Genomic DNA, 23,469 nt, shown 5'->3' on the forward strand with positions numbered 1-23,469 from the left:
GAAACTATAATGTTACTGCACACAGAAACTTTAACTTTATGCGACACACACGGATGTGATGGTGTGAACTTTTGGCTAAATAGTGTGTGTTTGATTAGATTTCTGGTTAGATTTAAAACACTTAAATAGATGAGGTGTTTGTCAGAGACACCAAAAAGCAAACACACTTGGTGTTGTTTACTTCTGAAAAGTCTCTTTTTGAATTGTTTGAACTGTAAAATTCACTCAACTAACATTTTTTTAATGCAAACAATGTTAGAATGTTCCCGAATATAACCGAGTGGACAGAGGGAGGTCCGTCATGATGATGATTCTTAGCTTAATTCGGTTTGCTGAGAGTTTTAACAACGTTATTGGACTTTATTCGCGTCGGATCGGTTTCCGACAATCTGATTGGCTGGCCCGTCTGTCTGTTTTCTTTGTAAGTCTTACCTGGTTGGTTAGTTATGGAACAAAGGGGCGGGATTTCTTTAGTTCCACAGATTTGTTGGTTCGGCTTTTTAAAAAAATGTCTTTGTCGCAACATAAACACACCCTGTGGTGTAAACGTGAATATTTATATATGTTTATGCTTTAAAAACGTGTTTATAAAACGATGTTTTTGTGTAAACGCTAGATTTGTGTGTAGCTCCAAACTGCCATGTTTGGCCCCGCCCACTAAAATTCCTGGGCGACTGAGAGAGGCGTCGTTACTTAAAGAAACGGCTGAAGTCGAGCTACCTGTTAAAGAACAGCCCCAGACGGTAAACCGGTGCAACGAGATACTTTACTGACAACTCGGAATTATTAGAAAATCGACTTCACAACCGAAAGTGTGGCCTTTATTGGCAGCACACAGGGCGCTCGCGCACACGCACGCGCACACTCTCTGTCTCTGTCTCTCTCTCTCTCTCTCTCTCTCTCTCTTGTTTATAATAATCGTAAATACACAAAAATGGAAATACTGGACAACAATGAGACGTTTTTACATTGGGACCGGAATCTGAGCGAGCTGTCCGAGTCAGGAGATAACGACAGTGTCCTGTACAGCACAGTAAGTAAAAAGTTTCCCCACAGCTGTGATTAGTCATTTTGTGAATGCTTTATTTATTTATTTATAATCAATAATATAGTGTATTTTTATTCCCTCCACAAGCACAAATAACGTCAAAGCAGGTGTGGAAATTATTTAAATAACAATGTACACTATATTGTCTCAGAATATGTGTATTACTGGAATGTAAATCTATGGCAAGCTGCCATCCGGCCTCTGATTGGTCTGTGATAAATACTTATTTTTGTAGACACGCCCCCAACGTGCTTAAAAGTGTATTAGAAAGCTTTAAGTTAGACCACCATGAAAATAGGGTTGTGTTAAAAATTCAGTTTTATTCATCTCACCATTTAACAGTTAAATTATTATTATTGCTGTGGGTTTTTTTTTATCTTGAGCCCTAAAGCACCATATAAAGTAAAAGGTGGGTTAGATTTGAAAGCACAAACTAATGACAGGCTTCATGTTGCCACTGGTCCTGATTACACAGCAGTCTGGAGGTAGGAACACTGAAGTGAAGCCTAAGGCCATGTGGTTTCTCAGACCACAGGGAGGTGGTGGAGGCTTTAAGAGTAATGATTCCTTTAACACCTTTGTACTTTTGGGTGTTTACTGAAATATGAATCCAGCGTGTGCATTAATTAGTGGGGAAGTTTGTGTCTGACCATGAAGGAGAGAATAAGACCTTTGTTTCTGGATCTTGGTCAAGCACAAATGTTTTCTTTACCTCTCTTTCTCTCTGTCTGTCTGTATCTGTCTCTCTCTGTCTGTCTGTATCTGTCTCTCTCTCTCTTTCTCTCTCTCTGTCTGTGTCTGTCTGTCTGTCTGTCTGTATCTGTCTCTCTTTCTCTCTCATTCTCTCTCTCTCTCTGTATCTGTCTGTCTGTCTGTCTGTCTGTCTGTATCTGTCTCTCTCCGTATGTCTGTATATGTCTCTCTTTGTCTGTCTGTATCTGTCTGTCTGTCTCTCTCTGTCTCTGTGTCTCTCTCTCTCTCTCTGTTTCTCTCTCTTTCTCTCACTCTCTCTCTCTCACACTGTCTCTCACTTTCTGGGGTTTTGTTGACACAGAATTCCTCACAACAGTGCCACCTTGTTTCTCCTCCATAGCCTCATTCATCTCCCACTGGGAATTTTTACACGTCAGGAAGTCTGCTATTACGACATTTGCATGACACACGTGGCTCACATCTGGGATCGTCACATCTGGCATAGCTAGACTTACCGGGGGTACTGCCATGATTGTATATTTCACCCCTCCTCCATCTCCTCCTCATTCCCCTCCTCCCCCTAACCACCAGCTTACCTCGACTCCACGGTTCACGTGAAGTAAGTCTATGACATAAGCTCAGGGCCCGATGGTGGTACGATGTTATTAACAACGTTAACCTTTACGTATATTGTGTAATATTATGCAGCTTATATTAGCTTGAGCTCAGAGGGTGTGACGGTTATTGCGAAGTGAAGTGTGGTCCTGGCGACTAAAAGACTCTGTCAGCCTTCATCTTCCAATACCATGCTTTACAGTCTCATGGGTCTCCGTATGGATATAAACCTGTGAAGTAAAACCAGACATATGCTTAGACACACTGGCTTCTGCTGCGCTGTCTAATCCGTTCCGTCCCCTTTGGACGCCGGCTATATCCCGCTGCCGAATTCTCCCATGACTCAGTGCTGAAGCCATGCCGAGCACGTCAGCTGTGAGGACTATCTAACACGGGGCATGGCTAACAAAAACAAGTGCCATTTCACTGGAGTCTCTGGATACACCCTGAAGCTAGAAGGAATTAGGAATTATTCCAGGGGCTTAGAGTTTATCTAACCGTTATAATATTTACAGTAGTTTTTCAGTTCAACACCAACCCACTGCTGTAGAGCTGGGCTTTAATTATGACCCTGAAACATTTCGCATCAACCTCAGAGGAATTGTAAACAGGCCAAAACACACCCCTATACACTCACTACGTTTGGATGTTGGAGAGAAATGTTAGTACTGGGTTTTATCTAGGCGTTTTTCTGAAACTTTTCCTCCTGAACAGATATTTTGAGTTCTTTCCAAACAGGGTTGGGCAACAGGACCATGTATAACATCAATTTCAGGATTAATTACCTCACAAATCTTCTGAATATCCGAGCTTGCTTGTTTTTTGTTTATTTCTGGAATTGTACATGGCAGTTTGTTAATAAATCATAAAATGATGGTTAAAAAAAATTATTTAAAAAATTTTTATCATGTCACTCCAACCCTATTACCATCATGATGATACGGTGGAATATCAGATTCCTTTAGCAGAACAGGAAGTGTCTTAAAACGGCATCCCGACAACCACAGATGTGGCATTTGTGCCAGATGTTAAAATGCTAAAAGGGAAAGGGTGCGACCTCCAAAGTCTTCCACAGAACTGAAGAGACAGCGAGTGAGAGACAGCGAGTGAGAGACAGCGAGTGAGAGACAGCGAGTGAGAGACAGCGAGTGAGAGACAGCGAGTGAGAGACAGCGAGTGAGAGACAGCGAGTGAGAGACAGCGAGTGAGAGACAGCGAGTGAGAGACAGCGAGTGAGAGACAGCGAGTGAGAGACAGCGAGTGAGAGACAGCGCAAGTTGGAGAGAGAGCGAGAGAGAGCGAGAGAGAGAGAATGAGAGAGAGAGCAGGAGAGAGAGAAAGAATGAGAGAGAGCAGGAGAGAGAGAGAGAGAGCAGGAGAGAGAGAAAGAATGAGAGAGAGCAGGAGAGAGAGAGAGAGAGAAAGCGAGCAGGAGAGAGAGAGGGCGAACAGGAGAAAGGGAGAGAGAGCGAGAGAGAGAGTGAGCAGGAGAAAGAGAGAGAGAGCAGGAAAAAAGAGAGAGAGAGAGAGAGAGAGAGCAGGAAAAGAGAGAGAGAGAGAGAGAGCAGGAAGAGAGAGAGCGAGAGTGAGCAGGAAGAGAGAGAGCGAGAGTGAGCAGGAGAAAGAGAGAGAGAGTGAGCAGGAGAAAGAGAGAGAGTGAGCAGGAGAAAGAGAGTGGGAGTGAGTGGGAGAGAGAGTGGGAGAGAGAGCAGGAGAAAGAGACAGACCGACAGAGAGAGAGAGAGAGAGAGAGAGAGTGAGCAGGAGAGAGAGAGTGGGAGAGAGAGCAGGAGAAAGAGACAGACCGACAGAGAGAGAGAGAGAGTGAGCAGGAGAAAGAGAGAGCGCAAGTTAGAGAGAGTGAGAGAGAGAAAGTGAGAGAGACACAGAGAGAGAGCAGGAGAGAGAGAGAGAGAGAGAGAGAGAGAGAGAGAGAGAGAGTGCGCACAGGAGAAAGAGAGAGAGAGAGAGAGACAGAATGGTCGCAATGTCTCAGTGAAATTGTAGTATGGAAATAAACCACACAGCTCCATGGTGTAAAAATAAATAAATACGCAACAAAACACAAACATTAAAGCAGCCTTTAGCAGGTAGTACATACAGCACCCAGACAGGACAAAGCCTACACACACACACACACACACACACATACACACACACACACACACACACACACTCATCTTCACTTCTAAATGCTTTAGTAATAACACACAGCTGTTTGGTGCTTACACACTGCACTGCATTATACAGGAGAAAAACTAACTCCGTGGACTTTTTATTGATATTCCAATAGTTAAACCATAAAAAACAATGTTTGCACATCAGTGTCACCGAAGTCATGTCAAAATATAATGACACACATTAACACACACACACACACACACACAGAGAAACATGTTTGTCACTAGGAGAACGTGTACAACAGTTAAAAGCTCAACCTAAAGTAAGCTTAACACAATTTAATGCTATTCATTTACTGTCATTTTTATCTGAACAACAAAATCCTCTTAACTTTGCAGTTTAAGCTTCAGCTTTAGCTGTAACAGTAACATTAATCCTGCAGCAGTGTGTTAATGACTCCTTATACAGACTGGGATTAAATACTGTGTCTGTGTGCGCGCGTGTGTCTGTGTGCGCGCGTGTGTCTGTGTGCGCGCGTGTGTCTGTGTGCGCGCGTGTGTCTGTGTGCGCGCGTGTGTCTGTGTGCGCGCGTGTGTCTGTGTGCGCGCGTGTGTCTGTGCGCGCGCGTGTGTCTGTGCGCGCGCGTGTGTCTGTGCGCGCGCGTGTGTCTGTGCGCGCGCGTGTGTCTGTGCGCGCGCGTGTGTCTGTGCGCGCGCGTGTGTCTGTGCGCGCGCGTGTGTGTGTGCGCGCGCCTGTGTGTGTGTGCGCGCGCCTGTGTGTGTGTGTGTGTGCGTGCATCTGCGTGTGCGTCTTCGTGTGCGTGCGCGCCTGTGTGCGCGCGTCTGCGTGTGTGTGTGTACTGGTGAAGGAGGTGAACAGAGCATGGTCCTGATCCACTCGTATTGAAAGCCTTTTTCATGCCGTGTGTTTGGGCGAGGCGAGGCGAGGCCTCTCGTCACAGAGCTGTGTGTCTTTCAGTCTCTCTCTCCCTGTGGGCCGGGTGGACACACAGCCTCGCCTGTACTCATTCAGCCCTGGACTTCTGGGGAATACTGCGCCTCACTGGTTTCCTTCAGACCCCCCCTACACACACATTCCTCCTCCGTTCTCCATGTTCACGCTCTTGGTATTTGAGTCGGCTCGATGTGAAGAATGTGTCATTTCACACCAGCAGCTTTGCAGTTAAACACTAACTAGAAAGGTGGATTAACAGATCAGGTTTAACCTCTAACCTATTATTATTGTTATTATTGTTGTTATTATTGTTATTATTATTATTATTATTATTATTATCAAACTGACATTAGTGACCTTAAGCACGATTAGCTGCGTCCCAAATACACATAACACACACTAGGTGCTTACGCTACAATACCCACTCCTCAGAACCATCAGCTATAGAGTCGGGAACATGAGAAATGTCTCCATGTTGCTTCATCTCACTCGTATAGAGAGTAGAACTCATTTAAATGTGCAAAAAGCCTCGAACGCCCCCCATCGAGCGGCCAAGTGCCTCGCCCAGCTCTGGATCGAGGAGACAGACAGACAGACCATTATGAGTAGGGTTCTGAGCTGAGGAGACGTTTTTCTAGTCTCAGGTCAGAAATACAGCGTTATAAGTAAACCGAGTCAATCTATAATTCTGACAATATTTTATTTATTTTAGATTTATATCTGGGGTTTGAAGAAGCCGCTGCCTCACGTTTACACAACACTGGATAGGATGCTGGAACCTGAGCCTGACTCTGACCTTTACCTTCATGAGAACAAACCTTTAGACACACACTCTCTCTTATTCAGTCCTGCTTGGGCTCATGTTACTCTATGTCCTCTCAAAGCCATCTCACCTTTCTCTCTCTCTGTCTCTCTCTCTCTCACTTTGGGATTATTCGGAATATACCATGAGCAAAGGAAAGGTGAGTTGTAGATAGATATAAAGGTTATAGCTTGTGGGAATATTAAATATCTTGATCTCCTCTTGTATATTTGACAATAGAGCTCTTATTCTTCTTCTTCATTGTTCTGTTCTTCCTTGTTTTTGTGTGGCTCTGATGGACAAACACAAGCCACAAGTTTCTTTGTTTTAAATAATACTCCAATATTAAACGAGGAGTCATGAGAGAAAATTGCTGCCAACACCGGTTTCAATCTAAGTCGATATGGGACACGTCGTTATTTTTGGAATCGATTACTCCCGCTCTTGCCCTTGCCGCCTTCACGGTCTGTAATAAAGCTTAATATACCCTGCTTTCTTTTCAAAGTTACTTAGCATTCGATGTGCAAGTCGCGGCTTCCATCACTGCGGTGTACAGACGTATAGAAGCGAGTAACCCAACAGCTCTCCATCAGGACGGTTTTATTTACATCCGTGTCCCTGTGAGGTCCGTTTTCCTGTTGCTTAGATAAACTCCTACACAGTGATTCAGATTCTGAAGACAGCCATTTCCTGGGATCCTCAATATCATACAGCTCCCACTTTCCTTCATTATGCACTTTACACACCCACAGGGTCTGTTCTGGGGGGGGGAGGGAAGATGAGAAGGACTCTGAACCCAGGAACAGTATGGGTTTTGTCATGGAACTGGCATTCACTGAGCTCTTTTTTTTTTATCTCGCTTGCAAATTCCTTACGGTGGAAGTCACCATGACCCAAATATAAGCCCAAACAAATCTCATGGGCATGTGCAGAGCCAAATTTAATGGGGCAAACCAGACCTCTAGCTGTTGCAAGGGCATCTGGTGCAGTTATCAAACTGCTTTTACAGGAAGAGGTGTTTACAGGACTGACTGCACAAATAAAGCCCTGAAATAAAAACACTGACCTTGTAGAGGAACCACTGTATGAGAAGGTATCTAGTACATCTAGTACATCTGATGTCCCAGTAACCTCTCATTAACTGCTGCAAACAAGGGGCATTAGTGAGATCAGACACTGGTGTTGGAGTGTGTCTGTGGGGATTAGTGATCATTCAGCTACAGGAGCATTAGTGAGATCAGACACTGATGTTGGAGTGTGTCTGTGGGGATTAGTGATCATTCAGCTACAGGAGCATTAGTGAGATCAGACACTGATGTTGGAGTGTGTGTGGGGATTAGTGATCATTCAGCTACAGGAGCATTAGTGAGATCAGACACTGATGTTGGAGTGTGTCTGTGGGGATTAGTGATCATTCAGCTACAGGAGCATTAGTGAGATCAGACACTGATGTTGGAGTGTGTCTGTGGGGATTAGTGATCATTCAGCTACAGGAGCGTTAGTGAGATCAGACACTGATGTTGGAGTGTGTCTGTGGGGATTAGTGATCATTCAGCTACAGGAGCATTAGTGAGATCAGACACTGGTGTTGGAGTGTGTCTGTGGGGATTAGTGATCATTCAGCTACAGGAGCATTAGTGAGATCAGACACTGGTGTTGGAGTGTGTCTGTGGGGATTAGTGATCATTCAGCTACAGGAGCATTAGTGAGATCAGACACTGATGTTGGAGTGTGTGTCTGTGGGGATTAGTGATCATTCAGCTACAGGAGCATTAGTGAGATCAGACACTGATGTTGGAGTGTGTCTGTGGGGATTAGTGATCATTCAGCTACAGGAGCATTAGTGAGATCAGACACTGATGTTGGAGTGTGTGTGGGGATTAGTGATCATTCAGCTACAGGAGCATTAGTGAGATCAGACACTGATGGTGTAAGAGTGAGGAGGTCAGGGGTTCAGTCGGTGTTCCAGTTCATCCTAAAGGTGTTCAGTGGGGTTGAGTCAGAATCAGAGTCAGTGCAGGACACTCGAGTTCTTCAACTCCAACATTAACACACCATGTCTTCCTGGAGCTCAGGGACTTTGTGCACAGGGACATTGTCATGCTGGACCAGGTATCAGTTTCTTAGTTCCAGTGAAGGGAAAAGATTTGTTTGAGTGTTAAATCTCCCATGGCTGTGCTGAGCCTCTGAGGCCGAGCCAGCCTAGAGTCATGTCCTGAATAAGAGCAGGGTATCTCACAGGGTAGGTGCTGTGAGATCGTTCTGCCATTTTGTTAGTGTTCGTCTTTAGTTACATGCCATACACACACACACCATGAGAGCTGTGTGAAATCCTTGCTGTTTCACTGTCGTTTGTAAGACTGGCGTTAAAGAAGTCCAGGAACTGTATATGGGTCAGATTGTCTCAGAGTCACTGGCATGGTGTGTGTCCCACGATGCTTTTCTTCTCACCACAGGTGTGAAGTGTGATTGAGTTCCGATACACTTCCTGTCAGCCGGTCTGTCTGTTAACCTCTGACCTCTCGGGTCAACGGAACCCAGACCTGCAACTTACCCAACAGCTTCCGAATGCAACCCATGTTGACACCAGCAATCATGCCAGGGTTAAAGTCTAACTCCCACATTCTGATGATCGTTCTGAACATCATGATGTAATGCATTGCACCGCTGCCACATGATTGGCTGATTCGATCAGCACGCTGCCGTTGCCGTTTATTCCAGAGCAACAATTCCCCAACATAATGATCCCTGATGACTAACTAGGCTGCCTACTTGACCCGATGGCTAATAAAATGGCAGCTCAACTATAAGATCCTGTACCACGGCATCAGATTACCAAGTTCTGTTGGGCGGAGGAGAAATGATATCACACACAAACAGCTGGGATGTTCTCCAGATTACAGTCTTGTTCTCTGACTTGGCAGCGTGTCCTCTTGGACATTGATACAGCCAGACTCATGGGTTTCGTTTGTTCAGATAAGCTTTTGTGCACTTTGATTCTTTTGTTTACATCTATTAGATGTCATACCGAACCTTTAATGTACCAATCTGGGTTCTTCTCATATCGATCTAACGCCTCAATCGTCATCCAGAGTGTACTAACCAAACTGTTTGTGGTCTTTGGTGTGTGCTTCAGTCTAATCTTTAACGTCCAACAAAACGAGGCTGTGCTCGATTTGACTTAAACAGAGCAACCCAATGGTTAAACACTGCAAATTAAATAGCAGAATATATAAAAAAAAAAAATCATCTCAGCAAGGAACCTCGACTCTTAAACGGACTGCACCACCGAACTACGACCTTTAAAACATGGCCTTGCTAGCAGCAAACACGACTTGGCACACGGTAACGATAAATGCTCACGCTGTACAAGCACAAGGACTCTTTCCAAATAAAACAAGATCTCAAACCATGGAATTTGACAGCCTATTTTTTTTTTTTTTTTTTTCGCTAAATAAAGCCTGTCTCAAATAGATTATCTGACCGAGCTGGGATGATGCAACAAGGCCAAGGTTTTAGCTCAGACTTGTCGAAACTGCTGATGAAACCTACATGGATAATGGACACGTGTTTAATCAGATCATTAGAACAGGTCAGAAAACGATTTAAGACCAAGGTACAAAGTCACCCGAGAGACATGACCTTTGCTCCGTGTTTGTGCTATTGCACATTCATCATGGCAAGGTATCTCATTCACATCTGTTTTTCTGCTCTTGCTGTAACCCAGTCAGCTTGTTCCTCCCCCCACAGCTTCCTCCAGCTTCCATTTACACACATCCCAGGGTGGCTAAAAATGACATGCCACCCTCCGTATCCTGCCACTAACACTAACATGGCTACCATGGCCTCTCCAGATGGGGTTCATAGAAGACACACACTCCCTTGTGCGGTCACACACCATGAACAAAGCAGCCTTCTCTCCCTCTGCTCAACCAGCAACGTCTCAGGAACCCACTTAACCACTGCCTTCAGCCTTGTACGTACTGTACAGTGACGAGCGCGGTTTGGATCCCTAGTCCGTATTTTTGTTCTCCTCAGATATGGATAGTATAAATTCCCCTACCTTTATATATTAGTCACATTGTAAAAGGAAAAGGATGACATCCTGTTTCCCGTCATCCGGGGCAGCATCGTTCCACACAGGGACGCCCAGCGCCGTAGGATAACTCACCGTAATTGTCTTACCACATGTCCGTCAGCACGCGCGTAATAACAGACCTCATTCCTGTAATGAAAGAGTTAAGACCTCCAGCTTGGAGGAGCGCTGGTCTAAAATCGTTATATCTTTGTATGGCCTACAAACCTCCTCCTAACACTATCACAATATATCATACCAGAGAATTACACCGTTAGCATTGTGCTAAAGTCTGCCTGATTCTTTAATGCGGTTACTTTGAGTTTATCCGTCATTATGGTGGTCAATAAACAACATGACCAGATATTTTGTGTGTGTGTGTGTGTGTGTGTGTGTGTGTCTCTGTTTTTTAGTGCTCTGTAGCGTGAGTCATGATGAGGCTGGAAAAAGAGCATTTCTGACTTGAGCAGTCTTGAGCTCACACGTGTGTGTGTGTGTGTGTGTGTGTGTGTGTGTGTGTGTGTGTGTGTGTGTGTGTGTGTGTGTGTGTGTGTGTGTGTGTGCGCGCGCTTGATCTCATACCAAAAAATATTTTCTCAGTTCATTTCTCTCTCTCTCTTTCTCCTGCTCTCTCCCTTTCTTCTGCTCTCTCTCTCTCTTTCTCCTGCTCTCTCTCTTTCTTCTGCTCTCTCTCTCTTTCTCCTGCTCTCTCTCTTTCTTCTGCTCTCTCTCTCTCCTGCTCTCTCTCGCTAACTTGCGCTCTCTCTTTCTCCTGCTCTCTCTTTCTTCTGCTCTCTCTCGCTCTCCTGCGCTCTCGCTAACTTGCATGCTCTCTTTCTTCTGCTCTCTCTCTCTCTCTCTCTCTCTCTCTCTCTCTCTCTCAGTCTTTGAGTGTTGAGTCAGCCTGTAATGGAAGCCATATGTCTGAATTCTTGGCACCTTTTCCAGCTCCCTGCGAGTCTCTGCTGCTTTCTCTATATTCCCCATAATTTCCTGTTCCCTTGGGTTTGTTGTTTTAAGACAGCTTAAAAAAATAACACATTAGTTTATTTCTTTGTTAGTTTGTTTCTCAGTATTTACCCCTGCATACAAACACCGCTCCACTCTTTCACTTTACTTTTTACCCCCAAGCCGAATCCTGCTAGCGTCATATCCGTGACTCGACAACACACTTGTAACTTCTCTCCCAGTGACACTGCGCTGCTCACACGGGGCTTTGTTCATCACTCGGTGGAGTTCGCAGGTCTGTGGTGGTAAAAGGGGCTTTTGTTTGACCTGCAGCCTGAGCTAGACCAATCAATCTGCTATTGTTTACTGAAACACACACACACACACCCACACACACACTCATGTCCATGACTGGGCCTGTAAACCACATTACACTCAGCCTCTAACACACACACACACACACACACACACACACACACACACACACAGCAAACTATTTTTAATCATCACACTTTCCAGATGACAGGATTCTATCTAATGGACGATGCATCTTGGTCTTTTTTTATCAGTTTGTCCACAAAGAGTCAATCGCACGTGCATTTAATTTGCTGAACTCAGTAACCCTTTAAGTTTTTTTTTTTTTTCCCCCGAAGTATGGCTCAGCAATAAAAATTTAAAGTAGCGATGCCAGAGATTTAAGCTTTCTGTTAAACAAAGCCCTTCACTGTAATCACTGCAGTATTTTCAGGGGTGTAACACACGGCCTTATAATCCTGTATTTCTTCATGCTTTTGTAATAATAATATTTCCAGCATGTTTTAAATTGTTCATAAATTTTCCCTCATCGTGTCTTGGCCGGTTCCCACCCACCGTCACAGAGTGGCGTAACACACTCGAGGGCTCTCTGATGCCTTGGTTTTCTTACTGTCACTGTGATTGACAGAGTGCAGGCTCCTCCCATTCAGAAAACAGGGGCAATTGTGTCTTGAGTCTCTAACTGCAATCACTTGTATATTAATATAACAATGAAGTCCATCCTTCTGAATCATTCCAGAGTCCCCGATGTGCAGCACAGGCCTGTACAAACCAGTTCAACTGAACTTGTCCCATCTCAGGAATTCCACCTATTCCTTCCCCGGCTTTACATCTACAATGTACCGTGACGACACACGAATGTGCCGAGGTTTTCATTTGTGTCCTCAAGCAGAGGTTAAGAGACGTGGCCTCGATTGTCTGGTGGAGATGGTTCTGCTATGAGAGGAACACAAAGACAATGTCCTCCTGAAAGACCAGGTCCGTGGACACAGCTGCAAAACTCAGACGGATGGATACTTCAGCTTGTCCTGACTCGTTTGATGGAAGCAGGATGAGACGGAGTGCGGAGGAAGGGGGGGGGGTGGAAGAAAAAACTCTGGCCTCGGGCTAGGTATCCGTGTCTTGATGATTGTACAGGGTGAGATTAGATGGTTTCTGATTGGTGGAGAGAAAGTCGGCTCGTCTCGGCAGCAGGGCGGCGGCATCGCCGGGACTCCGGTATGTCGGCTGTGAAATGTGACATCTAAAGTATCCTGCTGAGAGTCGTTTAACTGCTTGTTTAGGGTGTCATTTAAATAAGCAGCAGCCTCTGGATTTCCAGCTGTACCTGAGGGCAGAAGATCCCTGTAGGTGTGCTCACTTCCACAGAAGGAAAGGGGCAGTTATGGGGTAGATTATAGGCACAAAACACCAAACATGGACCATCATGAGCTTTCGATGCTTTGCATCATTTTTAAAAATAGCATATGTGATACACGCGTACAGAATGCTACACAAACTGGGATGCATTGATTCAGTTGCAGCATTTTTACTGTCACCAGTTATCTCTGTTTCCGTCAACACAACCGGGAAAGGTTTCACGGCGCTGAACACTCACTGCCATGAAATCTTTTCCTGTGCACTCTTTGCCTTTAACCAACACCATAACCTCAGGCAAATATAATTAATTATTATTTCTAAGCGATTGATTGGCTACATCCCCTGCCGTGTACGGTATCATCAGGCCTTATTGTTCAGCGTGGCTATAAACAGGAAGACTCTGCTGCACAGGAAGGTCTCAAACTGCGAATCACAGATTGTCAAATCCCTTCTGCAGACTTCAATACTGTTATAAGCTTTGTACAAAAAAGGCAAATGAATCCGGACGAGTGTGTTCATAAGTAACTACACCAAATCAACCATGTTCCAAACGATAGCTATTTCCTTCAGGCCGTATACCCCGGATGTCCTCTTGTACCTTTCGTCAGATCTCCATGGAAAAGGCATTTACATTCACTTATGGTTTTATATTTTGAAGGATTTTTAGGATTTGAATGCGATTTCTCTTCATTTCTATTTCTGTAACTTGAGAATTTTCCCCCCGTGAGGAAGAAAGCTAGATCTTATCTCTTGATCTCATCTTATTCTGTCCCTGTATGGTTGTGTTTTGTCTGTGTGTGCGAATCCTTGCGTCATTTCTGAGCCTCTTTTGTCTGTGCCTTTTCCCTGTGCAGCACTTCACCGAGCTCCTGGATGACATGTCTCAGGAGGTGCTGCTGGGCCAGCTGCTGAGCGACCCCTTCCTGTCGGGGAGGAGCGACATGATGGACATGGACGAGGAGCTGAGCCCGGCCTCTCCGCCGCCTCCTCACATCCAGGCCGAGCACAGCTACTCTCTGTGCGGAGACTCGCGCCCTCAGTCGCCCCTCTCCCACCTGACCACGGAGAAAACCAGCAGCGAGCCTAGTGAGTGCGGGGAAATACCTTTAATACAGCATCCTGAGTAACTTCAGGAACTTTTTTCCCTTCTTTCCCGCTTAAAAATTTAAATGAGGTTACTGTCATCTTTGATAGACTAGATTAAGCCAGAATTTTTTATTTCTTTTAACATTCATTCGCTAATTCTCTCACACGATCCTTTACAGTGAGCGATTGGACTCACGGCCGATATTAAAGCTGGCTATAATCTGTTTTTATTATTATTATTATTATTAATGATGATGATGATGATGTCGAGTAACCCGCGTGTCACGCGCAGGAGAGTCCGACAACGAGGACTGGCCGATGGAGCAGGAGGTGGTAGAGGAGGTGGAGGAGGTGGAGGAGGAAGAGGAGAGGTTAAACCTGAAGATGGAGCCTCTGCTGTGCGATTCTCCAGCACTGCTGCCTACGGTGACTCTCACACTGACGACGGAACCAGCGAGCGCTGCTTCCCTCTCACACACCACACAGCTCAACACACAGGTCTGCCTACTCTGCTTAACGGAAAAGCTTCCTCGAATATATACAGCTTGTGTTCAGGGAGGTACCGGCAGAACAGGAAGCTGTCCGTATACACATTACTCCTGTGTATAAGGAATGTTTAAGGATTTATTCAGAGTCCGTTGTGTTTATATGGAACACTCCATAGATTCTATTAAACTGCACAGTGTAAGTGTGTAGTACGACATTTGGGACGTTGCTCATACGCATGTGGATATAAAGCACCACGATGTCCCAATAACTCCTAACGTCAGGGTCATTAGGAGTATCTCCGAACATACCGACATCATTTTGTGTGTACATTCTTATCCATCTTCTGTACGTCGCTGTTAATGAGGCACGGTATGGGATCATTGTTTGTCACACACCGTAACGTGGGTGTGGACTGATCTTCCTGTCTTGTGTCTGTGTGATGGCTGCAGGTGAAAGAAGATGAGAGCTTCAGCCCACAGATTAAACTGGAGCCACATGAGGTGGATCAGTTCCTGAACCTCTCCCCTAAAGGTAACAGCTGCACCGAGCAGGACGACCTGTTAGTAATCAGTTACCGCATCGATGCTTGATGTTTGCTGAGAAACAAATGTCTCTTTTAATGTGAGACCACAGGAGCTCCTGCATGGACTAACACTCTGAGTGCATCTCGGAGTAAAATAAATAAAAAATAAGCGGGCAGTGTTAGTATAGATCGTAGAAGTGGCTGTTCTTTTTTATATATATATATATATATGTGTGTGTGTGTGTGTGTGTGTGTGTGTGTGTGTGTGTGTGTGTGTGTGTGTGTGTGTGTGTGTGCAGAGCTTGAGGCTTTGCAGATGCCCCCGACTCCTCCCAGCTCTCATGGCAGTGACTCAGAGGGCAGTCAGAGCCCTGTGCACCCCTGTGCTCCTGCCAGCCCCACACAGAATCCAGCTGTCCTCAAGGTGGCGCAGCGCACATCATCCTCACTGCCCAACTCACTGTCCAACTCACCCCTGCTCACTGCCCCTCATGTGAGTGTGAAACAAATACACACACGGATACAGAACACACACACTTACTAATACACACACGGATACAGAACACACACACACTTACAAATACACACACGGATACAGAACACACACACTTACTAATACACACACGGATACAGAACACACACACACTTACTAATACACACACGGATACAGAACACACACGGATACAGAACACACACACTTACTAATACACACACGGATACAGAACACACACACACTTACTAATACACACACGGATACAGAACACACACACACTTACAAATACACACACGGATACAGAACACACACACTTACTAATACACACACGGATACAGAACACGCACACACTTACTAATACACACACGGATACAGAACACACACGGATACAGAACACACACACACTTACTAATACACACACGGATACAGAACACACACACACTTACTAATACACACACGGATACAGAACACACACACACACTTACTAATACACACACGGATACAGAACACACACACACTTACAAATACACACGGATACAGAACACACACACACTTACTAATACACACACGGATACAGAACACACACACACTTACTAATACACACACGGATACAGAACACACACACACTTACTAATACACACACGGATACAGAACACACACACACTTACTAATACACACACGGATACAGAACACACACACACTTACTAATACACACACGGATACAGAACACACACACACTTACTAATACACACACGGATACAGAACACACACACACACTTACAAATACACACACGGATACAGAACACACCAACACACACACACACACAGACATAGATACACACACACAAATACACACACATGGATACAGAACACACACACAGACATAGATACACACACACATACAAATACGCACACATGGATACAGAATACACCAACGCGCACACACACACACACACACACACACATACAAATACTCACACATGGATATGGAACACACCAACACACACACACACACACACAGACATAGATACACACACATACAAATACACACACATGGATACAGAACACACCAACACACACACAGACATAGATACACACACACATACAAATACGCACACATGGATACAGAATACACCAACGCGCACACACACACACACACATACAAATACTCACACATGGATATGGAACACACCAACACACACACACACACACACAGACATAGATACACACACATACAAATACTCACACATGGATATGGAACACACCAACACACACACACACACACACACAGACATAGATACACACACATACAAATACGCACACATGGATACAGAACACACCAACACACACACACAGACATAGATACATACACACACACACACAAATACACACACATGGATACAGAACACACCAACACACACGCACACACACAGACATAGATACACACACACACACAAATACACACACATGGATACAGAACACACCAACACACACGCACACACACAGACAGATACACACACATACACACAAATACACACACATGGATACAGAACACACCAACACACACACACACACACAGACATAGATACACACACATACACACACAAATACACACACATGGATACAGAACACACCAACACACACACACACACACAGACATAGATACACACACACACACACACACACACACACACACACAAATACACACACATGGATACAGAACACACCAACACACACACACACACACAGACATAGATACACACACACACACACACACACACACAAATACACACACATGGATACAGAACACACCAACACACACACACACACAGACATAGATACATACACACACACACACAAATACACACACATGGATACAGAACACACCAACACACACACACACAGACATAGATACACACACACACACACAAATACACACACATGGATACAGAACACACCAACACACACACACACACAGACATAGATACACACACACACACACACAAATACACACACATGGATACAGAACGCACCAACACACGCACACACACAGACATAGATACACACACACACACACAAATACACACACATGGATACAGAACACACCAACACAGACATAGATACACACACATACACACAAATACACACACATGGATACAGAACGCACCAACACACGCACACACACAGACATAGATACACACACACACACAAATACACACACATGGATACAGAACACACCAACACACACACACAGACATAGATACACACACATACACACAAATACACACACATGGATACAGAATATACACCAACACACGCACACACACAGACATAGATACACACACATACACACAAATACACACACATGGATACAGAACACACCAACACACACACACACAGACATAGATACACACACACACATACACACAAATACACACACATGGATACAGAATATACACCAACACACACACACACAGACATAGATACACACACATACAGACAAATACACACACATGGATACAGAACACACCAACACACACACACACACACACACACAGTTAGACACTCATACAAACTCTCACACACAGTGTTGTGGACCCAGAATGATGTCTGGAACAGTTTGTTTCATTTTTATCTATAACGAGACAAAATGAACTTTATTACACTTTTATGTTTGTATTTTTAGGCTTTGTATTTTTCCCAGTTTTTGAAGCATCTTTGTGTTTAATGGTAAAGAATAAAAATCAGATGTTTATCAGCTGACACTCAAGGTTTAAGTATCAACATTATAAACAAAAGTGGGACTGTGGTGCGTCTCCTCCTGTGCAGCATGCTCTCTGTGACTGAAGCAGGAGGAATAAACATTCTGAAATATTTCTCTCTGTCTGTCTGTCTGTCTGTCTGTCTGTCTGTCTGTCTGTCAGAAGCTGCAGGGCTCTGGTCCTCTCCTGCTGACAGAAGAGGAGAGACGAACTCTGATAGCAGAGGGTTACCCCGTTCCCACTAAGCTGCCTCTGTCCAAATCTGACGAGAAAGCCCTGAAAAAAATTCGCAGGAAAATCAAGAATAAGGTGTCTGTCCGTGTGTGTGTGTGTCTGTCCGTCTGTCCGTGTGTGTGTGTGTCTGTCCGTGTGTGTGTGTGTCTGTCCGTGTGTGTGTGTGTCTGTCCGTGTGTGTGTGTGTCTGTCCGTGTGTGTGTGTGTCTGTCCGTGTGTGTGTGTGTCTGTCCGTGTGTGTGTGTGTGTCTGTCCGTGTGTGTGTGTGTGTCTGTCCGTGTGTGTGTGTGTCTGTCCGTGTGTGTGTGTGTCTGTCCGTGTGTGTGTGTGTCTGTCCGTGTGTGTGTGTGTCTGTCCGTGTGTGTGTGTGTCTGTCCGTGTGTGTGTGTGTCTGTCCGTGTGTGTGTGTGTCTGTCCGTGTGTGTGTGTGTCTGTCCGTGTGTGTCTGTCTGTCCGTGTGTGTCTGTCTGTCCGTGTGTGTGTGTCTGTGTGTGTGTCTGTGTGTGTGTCTGTGTGTGTGTCTGTGTGTGTCTGTGTGCTGTGTGTCCATCTGTCTGTCTGTGTGCTGTGTGTCCGTCTGTCTGTGTGCTGTGTGTCCGTCTGTCTGTCTGTGTGTCCGTCTGTCTGTCTGTGTGTCCGTCTGTCTGTCTGTGTGTCCGTCTGTCTGTCTGTGTGTCCGTCTGTCTGTCTGTGTGCTGTGTGTCTGTCTGTGTGTCTGTCTGTCTGTCTGTCTGTCTGTCTCTGTGTGTTTCAATGCGCGCACGTGTGCTTGCGTGTGTGCTGTGTTTTGTGTCTTTTTGTGCGTGCGTGTGTGTGTTGTGTGTTTCAGCCTAGCTTTCTGACTCTGCTCTCCACACTGTGATATGAAAATAACTGAAGTGTCACGATATCTGTTTCTCAGATCTCTGCTCAGGAAAGTCGCAGGAAGAAAAAGGAATACGTGGACGCCCTCGAGAAAAAGTACGATTTCAACACAACACAGTCACCACAGGACACAGGGCTTAACCTTATCCTAATGTCAGCACAAATAAATAACCACCCCACCTTACTGTCCATGTGCAGGTGTCTCTTTAAGTCAGATCCACTGTGTGTGTGTGTGTGTGTGTGTGTGTGTGTGTGTGTGTGTGTGTGTGTGTGTGTGTGTGTTTTTTGTTGTTTTTTTGCAGCAAAATATTTTATTGCATTGTGAAATGGAAACTACCAAACATTTGAGTTAGTTTTTTTTTTTTTTTGAGTGTGTGAGTGTGTATAATATCTTGCTTGTGTTTTGGCTGCAGGGTGGAGACGTGTTCCAACGAGAACAGTGAGCTGCGCAGGAAAGTGGAGAACCTTGAAAGTACCAACAAGTAAGTCACACCTTCCTAACTTCAATTTATTTGTTTTTGTTTGTTTATTTGTTTGTTTATTTATTTATTTACTTATTTATTTATTTATTAAATGCTCCCAGAATGAGAGCAGGTCATGAATTTTAATGATGTATGTTGAGTAGACTTGTTTTTATCCGTATCCCAGGTCTTTGCTGCAGCAGCTGCACTCCCTGCAGGCCATGGTGACAGGAAAAGTCCCTCGCTCGTGCAAAATGGCCAGCACTCAGACCTCCACGTGCCTCATGGTGAGAACACGGGGCTGCGACGGTCTGTACTAAACTCTCAGACAAAACAAATGTGCTGGGTTTAACGTGTTATTGTTTCTAGAGCAACAGTCTATATGCAAGGACATGGGCTTTTTTTTTATTATTGTTGCCATAGCAACAGCTCATTTACAGAGGCATGGGTGTTCTACAGGGACTATACTCCGTTATAGTAAAATAACCAGCTTCACATCGCACCACGAGACTCGGCTGCACTGACGATCATTTCCTTATAAGATGTCTTATTGTACGAGATAAAGTAGTTTATTTCAGAAGGCAGTATAACAGAGGGATTTGATGTAAAAGCAGCATGACTTGTTCTTGAAAGTAGCCCTGGAATGAGGAATATTTTGACAAATTCCGGTTCTCTCTGTCTCACACACATACTTAGCATTTTCCTAATTCTTTTGTTTGTAAATTTCCCTTGAATACTTTCAGTCTGCAGTCTGACCAGCAGCATAACCGAGCAGCTGCGTTACACGTTCACATGGTTTTATATCAGATCGATAAGAAGCAGTATTTCTTGTGAGATGATCACGTTGTCATCAAACGCCTGTCCTGTAGGCGCTGGTCCTGTGTTTCGCTGTGGTCCTGGGAAGCTTCTACCAAAGCCTGAGCCCCTGCTCGTCCATCACCAAGACTGCTCTGCCCAGAGAGCTCACCATGCAGGAGTCTTACACTACTACAGGTATCACATACACGCAAACACAACAACAAGCACTCGACGATGACCACTTTAAGTACAGCGTCAGCCAAGATTCAGAAAAAAAACAGTCATGGATAAATTAGTTTGTATACCATGTCTGACTCCCTGACTGTTCTGTGCACTAGTGAAGTCCAGGAACCTGCTGGCTGTTGACAAGTTTGGTCTCGGTGACGAGCTTCGCCCCACAGGACTGGGTGGGAAATATCCAGAATGGGACACACAGACTAACGACATGGCGATGTGGCGTCTGGAGCCGCAGCATAGAGTCAACCAAGCCACGCCTCCAACTCCAGAACCCAGCCCACATTTCAGTCAGAACGACAGCACCAACAACAGCACACACAAAGCCCTTCTGATCGACCTGCACACACACAGGTAACCCCGCCATACAGTATTTACTACAGACAGAACCTCAGCACCTCACAGCCACGATCTCGTCCAAACTCCACCCGGGTCTCGTTTGTGTCCCTGCAGGTCGGCGGAGTCGCAATCCAGCGACGGTCCGAAAGTCATCGAGCTGGAGAGAACGGCGAACGAGCCGTCGTGAAGACGGACGACCCTCCTCCATCTCACCTCCACCTTAACAGCAGGAGGACACAACGAACCCTTTCTGTATTTATAGACTTCCTTTATGTTTTGTTCCTCTCACCGTTTTCTTTCTTTTTTTATATGAAAAAAAATGTAAAAAAAAAAAAAAAACAACAACAACAAAAAAGGATATTATATCATTCCGCCATTATATATAACATTTTTGATACTATATTTTAAACCTTTTTTTTTTCTTCTTCTTCTTCTGTGTAATGTACATACGGTCCTGGGTTTGTATTTATTCACTCTCCGCCAGAGTCGGACCGAGTTTTGAAACTCATCGGAGTTAAAACATCTAACCAGGTCTTCTTAGGGTCATTAAATCAAATCAGGAGGGTCAGCAACAGACGTTCCTTCATATCACTTCACAGCGATCTGTTAGTCATTGTCGCAGCAAAAAGTGCAAGCTTTTGTCCTTTACTTTTGCAGAAAACACCAGCGCAGGATTCCTTCATTCAGTAAAGACACATAATCATGTAATGACTTCCTATGAGAGCTCTACTCATGTTCCACACATGTGAAGAGGGATAGAAGAGGGATCTATCTGAACATGTGTCGTTATGGCGACACACGACACGTCTCCACAAGTGAGCAACTAGTACCAGAATTTTTATTATTATTATTATTATTATTATTATTTTATTTTATTTTTTTTTTCTGACTAGTACTAATAATGTGGAAAACACTGTAGGTTTTATGCCATCGTCTCAGTTTGGAATTCTCACTTTAATGTCCGGAATGTGAGTTTGGCCTCCTGTCAGTCGTCTTATAGACACGCCCCCTAACACGCCTTCACGTTGCTCTTAAACCTTGAGTCTGTACATCATGGGTTGCGGAATGAATGCAGTTCAGCGATCAATGCTAATGCTAATGCTAATTCAAGTCGAACCAGGTTTGGGGGCGGAGCTTTGTGTACTTCTTATTCAGCTCAACCCAATTTAATTGTTATTTTTTTTAACATCTTGTTCGATGGAGATCGGACACTTCTGATCTATTGCTTCCGTCGTCTTTGTCACTAAGAGAACGTGTCGTGCGTCACATAACCAAGATTTGTTGACTTCTTGTTCTGTTTATTTTAGTTTCTTTTTTTTTTGATGCGAGACCTTTTAATGTCTGTACTTTGCCTTTAAAAGGTCATTACAGAAGATTACAAGAAAGACCAGTGAAATCTGATCGTATTTCCTGCCTTCTGAAGACACATTGCCATGTTTTTGATCCTCACCCATTACAGCCTGCACTGCTTTCAGCTGTTTGGGAGTAAATGACTGGGAAACTCTATCTGATGATGATGATGATGATGATGATGATGCCCAGAATCTTGCCTGCACTGTATCTCCAAAGAATCAATGTATTTATTATTATTTTTTAAACATCCTTAGTTCTTTTTTTTTTATCACACACTGCCATGTGTTTTCTTCTTGATGCAAATATTTTTATCTTTAATAATAAGAATAAAAAATAAAAAAAACGCCATATTTTTTACATCACCGTGTTAAACTGTAGCTACCGTTTCTGCTCTGCTACAGTTCCAGCATAAAAATCCTCTCTTCTTCTTCTTCTTCTTCTTCTTTATATGAAGTAAAATATTTTCCTTAGAAAAGATCATTTGTGTGTGTGTGTGTGTGTGTGTGTGTGTGTTATTTATGTCTTATGGTGAATATGTGCTCAACTTCAACAGGTTGGTCTTTTATTCACTTGCACCTTAAATACTTGGGCAGAAATGGAGAAAGATTTTAATCTTAAGATGTTTTGGAGTTTGTAATGAACATAATCCACAGCTAATGAGTTATGAGTCATTCTCATTTCAACACAACCGAGACACACCTCGTGTTCGTGTCCTGGGAAGTCGTAATCATGATATCAAGTGCGTTCAAGTCACTTCGGTCAGAAGAAAAGCATTTTCATGCCTAGGCAACTACATGGACATGGTTCAGATCACACAGCTTTCCAAATGCAAGATCTCTGAACCTCTGAACTGCTCTGTTCAAGTGATGTGTCATTATTCTGATTTACCAAGTTGTTATTTTG

At 44.3% G+C, this 23,469-nt stretch overlaps 1 protein-coding gene across 7 annotated transcripts; it reads left to right on the plus strand.

Annotated features, from left to right (window-relative positions):
• Positions 1–470: 470 nt before the first annotated feature.
• creb3l2 (cAMP responsive element binding protein 3-like 2) lies at positions 471–23,043 on the plus strand. 7 transcript variants are annotated; one of them, XR_003441296.2, is made up of 13 exons: positions 6,376–6,393; positions 13,785–14,016; positions 14,309–14,514; positions 14,955–15,036; positions 15,328–15,521; positions 18,446–18,592; positions 19,419–19,477; positions 19,795–19,863; positions 20,030–20,129; positions 20,712–20,835; positions 20,979–21,228; positions 21,328–22,028; positions 22,575–23,043. XR_003441296.2 is itself a non-coding variant. In XM_027151629.2 (12 exons), exons 1-12 carry the CDS (start codon positions 935–937, stop codon positions 21,398–21,400), a joined length of 1,635 nt encoding a protein of 544 aa, XP_027007430.1. In that variant the 5' UTR covers positions 471–934; the 3' UTR covers positions 21,401–23,043. The 7 variants fall into 7 exon arrangements, 4 of the variants coding, with proteins under 4 accessions (XP_027007430.1, XP_027007432.1, XP_047660118.1 ...); XR_007138689.1 differs by having other exon boundaries at positions 21,328–21,465; positions 21,871–23,043; XR_007138690.1 differs by having other exon boundaries at positions 21,328–21,465.
• Positions 23,044–23,469: the final 426 nt, after the last annotated feature.

Source organism: Tachysurus fulvidraco, chromosome 19 (genome assembly GCF_022655615.1).
Source record: "Tachysurus fulvidraco isolate hzauxx_2018 chromosome 19, HZAU_PFXX_2.0, whole genome shotgun sequence".
In the NCBI taxonomy this organism is placed as follows: Eukaryota; Metazoa; Chordata; class Actinopteri; order Siluriformes; family Bagridae; genus Tachysurus; species Tachysurus fulvidraco.